We start from the raw sequence: 5,945 nt of genomic DNA, 5'->3' as shown, positions 1-5,945 counted from the left end.
GTTATTTGCGCAAGACCGTTCCGAAAGCCGGCCGAAATACCTATGTTTATATTCTGAATCTCTAACTGAAGGTAAATTGTTCAATTCGCGACAAATACCAGAACACATGCGACTGTAGCCGACTTGTACACCCGACTGAAACACGAAGCAGGGCTGATTGGGCTTGTGATCAATAAATCTAAGACAAAATACATGTTCGACGGCGACGAGCTCGAGGTGGTAGAGGAATTTGTCTACCTTGGCTCGTTGATAACAACTGACAACAACAACAACCGTGAAATTCGAAGACGCATAGCCAACGGAAGTCGCGCCTACTGTGGGCTCCGCAAATCCGTAAGATTCAACAAACTCCGACCCCGTACGAAATATACCATGTACAAATCCCTAATTCGACCGGTTGTCCTTTATGGGCGCGAAGCACGATGCTTGAAGAGGACTCACAAGCACTTGGTGTTTTGAACGCCGAGTGCTCAGATATATCTACGGTGGAAAGGAAAACGAAGTATGAAGAAGGAGAATGAACCACGAACTGACGCAACTCTACGGTGAACCTAGAATCCAGAAAGTCGCCAAGGCTGGACAAGTGCGAAGGACAGGGCATGTTGCAAGATTGCAGGACAGCAGCCCTACAAAGATGGTGTTCGCACCGAATCTGTAGGAACAAGAAGAAGAGGAGTCCAGCGAGCTAGATGGTTGGACCAGGTGGAGCAGGATTTGGCAAGAATCGCTGCGGTCGTGAATTGGATAACTGCAGCCATGAATCGCTAGTCATATTTTTCCCATTTAAGCTATTTGCGAATACCACACCAAAAAACTGTTCATTTATAGAAACAAATCAAACCAAAAGTATGTTCCATCGATAAAAACAGATAGTAATCGAGAGGAGTCTATTCCGGTGAGTAAAGGGTGGAACAATCAAATTTGACCAGCATAATTTTGATGCATGTTAATGATGAATTAAGATTTCAGTCTAGTTGAAACAATATTTCTTTATTTGCACTTCCCGCTACAGAATAAAACTTAAAACTAAAGCTACATCGCAGAGTATTACATAATTTTAAAGCTTATGAATTGTATTTTGATCTATTTTTCGTTCGATCTTGATAACTCATTTCTAACCCGTATCCTAGCATGTTCGCTACAAATCTACCGAATTATCAGCATCGTCGGAATTAATCATGATAGGTTTGATATCTGTTTCCGCTTCCTCCAGTTCTGCTTCTCTTACCGGTTCATCATCATGCCCGTGGTGGGTGTCTTCATTTTGTGTGTGATCAAAATTATCATACGGGCTAACCGGACTCGAATCATCGGGAGCCGTCCTTTCCGAGCCTGCCTGCAGTGTCCTTATCTGGGCATCGAACAACATATCGTTGATTGCCTTCTCAGCGTAAAGCCGCTGGGTAGGTTCTATTTCCTTCAGTTTCCTAGCCCATACCTTCGCCATGTTCAGGTAATAGTCGTCTTCGTGTTTGCTTTCGTTTTTCAGATTCGACAGAAAATTGCAACCCAGCGTCAACAGCTCATTCTGCTTTGTTAGTGGATTTTGTTTTTTGAACCGTTTCGGAGGCCTTGTTGTGAAAGCACTAATATGGGCCCTAGGTTTTGCAGGCGATAGTTGCGTACCTGAGTGTGCAGAGTCGTCATTCTCGATTTCGCCATCCTGCAAAAATAGGTGAAAATTTGTTAATTTAACAGATAGGTGTACGAAGCTAATGTCATTTTTGAATGTAACACATCACAGCACATTCGCAACAAGGCGAATAACAAAAACCAACACAGACGCGCCGGGAAATCGGATGAGGATCTGCTGGCCTCAGCAAAAGTACAGTTTGCTGGTCCAGCATCAAACACCGGACATCCAATTGTTGGCCTCTGGGTACCGAGCAGAAAACCAGATACGTAACAACAGTATTCAATCAACGTCAAATGCAAATTTCATTCCGCCAACACTTGTGGAACCGAATTCGGCACATGAAGAAGGCTCTCCTTTCCTGGACCCAATGCGCCCTCCTATAGTAAGACTTACGGAGTAATCTGCAGCCGGCGACAGGCGCTTTTTGAAGGCACGTCTACCGGACTTTCAAACAAAGGACGCAGTGAAGAAATGTCTTTCCTTCTTTCACGACCAAACAACTGCTGTTTGTTTTCGTGGAATCACGAGAACTAGCGCATCTGCAATGCTCGCAGCTGAAGGTCTACCAACAGACACAAACCGTTTGCGTGAAATTTTCCTGGAAGTACAAGAAGAACTGAGAATTTCACGCATTGATGCCTTGGCTTCAAATCACGTCGATCATTCCTGTCCAATATGAACGCACAGGGAAGCAGCATCAAAATTGTATAGTTCGCAAAATCTTCAACGGCACTGATGCGTCCATTAGAGTGAATTAGCAGTCAAAAAATTCAAAATAGTAAAGTAAGTAGAATTAGTCTTCGCGAACCTTTTCAACAGATTGCGACTGAAATCTTGATATATTGTTAAAACTTCAATCGCGAGAAAAGCCCAGCAAATATCGAAGAAATTCATCCACTTTTTTTTTCTTCTGTGTATTTCTCACCTGAACATGCATATAAAAAGACGTGTGAATATTTTTTTTCAGGCGGCAAATCGAATAACAGAAAGACTAGAACAAGAAGTGAAATTGCCACATCGTATATGTCGAATTTCGTACCAACGAGAGTGTGACCATGATCCAACTGAGCGGACGTGTCAGACGTGGTTTGCACGGTTTAAAAGTGGTAATTTTGACTTGAAAGACGAAGAACGTTCCGGACCGCCAAAAAAATTAGAAGATGAAGAATTGGAGGCTTCACTCGATCAAGATCCGTCACAAGAACTTGCAGATACACTTGGAGTAGCTCAGCAAACCATATCCGATCGATTAAAAGCAATGGGAATGATCCGAAATAAAGGACATTGAGTGCCATATGAATTGAAGCCACGAAACGTCGAACTCCGTTTTTTTATGCACAACTGCTCCAACGGAAAAAAGGGGTTTTTGCATTGAATTGTTACTGGCGATGAAAAGTGGGTCCATTACGAAAATCCTAAACGTCGGACAACGTATGGATACTCCGGCCATGCATCAACATCGACGGCCGCGCAGAATATTCACGGCCAGAGGGTTATGCTTCCTATTTAGTGGGACCAGCTGAGTGTGGTGTACTATGTGCTGCTAAAACCGAATGAAACCATTACGGAGGACCTCTACCGACAATTGATGCGTTTGAGCCGTGCACTGAAGGAAAAACTGCCACAATACGAGCCAAGACACGATGAAGTTATTTTGCAGCACGACAATGCTCGGCCGCATATCGCGAAACCGGTTAAAACATACTTGGAAACGCTGAAATGGGAGGTCATATCTAACCCGTCGTGTGCTCCAGACATTACTCTGTCCGATTACTACCTTTTTTTGATCGATGCAACATGGCCTGGTTGACTAAGGGTGGCATTGCGCATTTCGAAACGAGTATCTCGTTTCGAGAAAATTCGAACTCTAATCGAATTGATTTTAGTATTATGTATTTTTTTTCAAGTTAATATTTTCAGTGTACTAGGTTCAGAGCAAAATTTGTCTCGTAGAGAAATGTAAAATTTTTGGGTTCGTAAACAAAGCTAAGTCTCAAAGTGGTCGAAACGGACAAAAATCACTCGCTTCGAAATGCGCAATGTAACTCCAGCACTTCTCCAATTTTGATGAAGTCAAAAATTGGATCGATTTGTGGTTAACCGACAAACCGGTCGATTATTTCCGCAAAGGGATCCGTGAATTGCCAGAAAGATGGGAAAAAGCTGTGACTAGCAATGGGCACAGTGGCGTCGAATGAAGCTTTTGCAGCCGGGGCGGAAGAGTTGATTTGCACCTCCCTTCCGCCAGAAAAGTAGGAACATTTGCACCCAGTGAAAAGTCTGCGTTGCATCCGGGGCGGAAGAATCGATTTGCGCCCCCACCCCCCCGTCAAAAATCATATTTTTCCAATTTCTTCATATAAATTCTGTTCATTCTGCACCCCCTAAAATCGTGCACCCGGGCCGGTCCGCCCCCCGCCCCCAGCCAACGCCACTGGATGGGCAATACTTTGAATATTTAGTTTGTAACCATTTTTGCAGATTAAAGCATTAATTTAAAAAAAAAAACGAAGAAACATACCGGTACTCCTATTAAATTTTGCCATCAAAAGTGCACACGAAGAGTATAATAGAAAGGTTGAAACTGAAGTGAAATCATGTCCGAAGAAATAATTTAATTCCGTAAATTCTAAGCTTAAGAGCAATAACTTCCCATCGCAGATGCCTCTCAATGAAAATGTGGGGAATTCTTTGAACGAAATTTGCAATCTCTGCAAATTTATTTCAGGAAATATTCCTCGCTACTACCGACTAATTATATTGACACAAAACAATTTGAATTGGAGAGATATATATGAAAAAATAAACCAGTTTTATCACTTACCACGGATGAATTCTCTCTCGCCGGTTTGCTGATGGGTTTGATCTGGAGAAACCTCAGCGAATTATAATACGGCCATCTCGATACATACCGTTCATCGCTATTTGGACCGGATTTTGCGGTTCCGGTTTTCTTAAATTCAGTGTTAAATTGATTTCTCAGATTGTGAATTTTCCTCTGAACCTCATCTACATTGGTTCTGAGTTCGTGTGCCATCTCCCTCAGGGCATTGGTTCGCCTCGTTCTGTCCTTATAGTATTTACTTGTACAATCCCACAGTTCGGGCGTGGCTTTGTACATACGTATCAGTTTTTCAATTTCGGCCCTCATCCACTCTTTTTTATCGAGTCTGTCGGCCATATTGATGTGATACTTCTCGCCAATCTTCTGCGATATCTGAGGAGGTAATTTTAAATTTGTGAATACTTCAACTAATCCGTGTTTACCCAGAGCTAGATTTCCGAGGATTCAAGAGACACAATCATTATTTGCGCTGGTTTAAATCACTTCCTTTCTATTTTGTTCTCATAACAGAAAGGCGAATAATCAATTTTTACGATTTCTGTCGGACGTCTCTATAAACGATGTTTACATTTGCTGTCATTTTTCTTCGAGAATATATGTCGAGCATCAGACATAAATCGCTTCAGCTGTTCATACACTGATAGAAATTACTACCCCTGTTTATGAGTGCCTCGGTTGTTTGTTTTGAATAGTTTCCCCTTTTTTGATGTGTGGAAGTTAATGCAGCGTTTTTGAATGATATTATTTTAAATCGCCACCTTTTACATCACTTGCAGGTGCTTTTCCGCTTTATCAATTTACTCGTCCCTATACAGGGTGTTGAATAGCTGGTCCAAACACTGTCAGGAGATGATAGAGGAGCATGTTTGATGAAAATAAATCTCTTCGCATATGGTCAAATCTCAGCTATGACAAAGTAATTGAAGCGACTTTTTTTGGGCTTTGTTTGTCCCGAAATGATTTTATTTCATATAATATGCTATTTAGATTGACTCATTTCGGAAGTTGAAAAAATTTGATGCTGAATACAGATGTTAAATATTGAAATAATTGGGATTAAGTAACATTTTAAGAGGAACAAAAACATTAAAGTTAGTGTCTTCTTATGCGGTTATATTAGATTGCTCCCAAAATGTTATATGGGCTCATCGGCGTAAAAGCGGACGGTATAAGCGCGCTACAGATACAACGGCACCGTGAAGTCAACGTAAAGGAATGAAATGTCAATTATTCTCCCATGGAAATCGTATGGTAGCATTCACATACACAATCACCGGCAACTTTGACGTCAGCAAAATAAGCCCAATAGAATAGTTGACGGGACGGTGACGGCGACGCTGTATGTGTAGCGTGGGCTAGGCATTCGGCACATAGTCCGCCATCTTATCAAAAGGTAGTCACGCTCGGCTTCGGGCGGTCTTCGATTATGGCACACAAAACCAACAACACATCGATTCTGAAGGA

General features: G+C 42.0%; 1 protein-coding gene across 1 annotated transcript; it reads right to left on the bottom strand.

Annotated features, from left to right (window-relative positions):
• Nucleotides 1-1,120: 1,120 nt before the first annotated feature.
• Nucleotides 1,121-5,054, bottom strand: LOC129774656 (uncharacterized). Its single transcript, XM_055778476.1, has 3 exons — nucleotides 4,904-5,054; nucleotides 4,461-4,853; nucleotides 1,121-1,663 (listed from the first exon to the last, which is right to left on the bottom strand). The coding sequence occupies exons 2-3, from the start codon at nucleotides 4,815-4,817 to the stop codon at nucleotides 1,139-1,141; spliced, it is 882 nt and encodes a 293-aa protein (XP_055634451.1). The 5' UTR covers nucleotides 4,818-4,853; nucleotides 4,904-5,054; the 3' UTR covers nucleotides 1,121-1,138.
• Nucleotides 5,055-5,945: the final 891 nt, after the last annotated feature.

This window comes from Toxorhynchites rutilus, chromosome 1 (genome assembly GCF_029784135.1).
Source record: "Toxorhynchites rutilus septentrionalis strain SRP chromosome 1, ASM2978413v1, whole genome shotgun sequence".
Taxonomy (NCBI): domain Eukaryota; kingdom Metazoa; phylum Arthropoda; class Insecta; order Diptera; family Culicidae; genus Toxorhynchites; species Toxorhynchites rutilus.
This window is presented reverse-complemented; position numbering and strand designations above follow the sequence as displayed.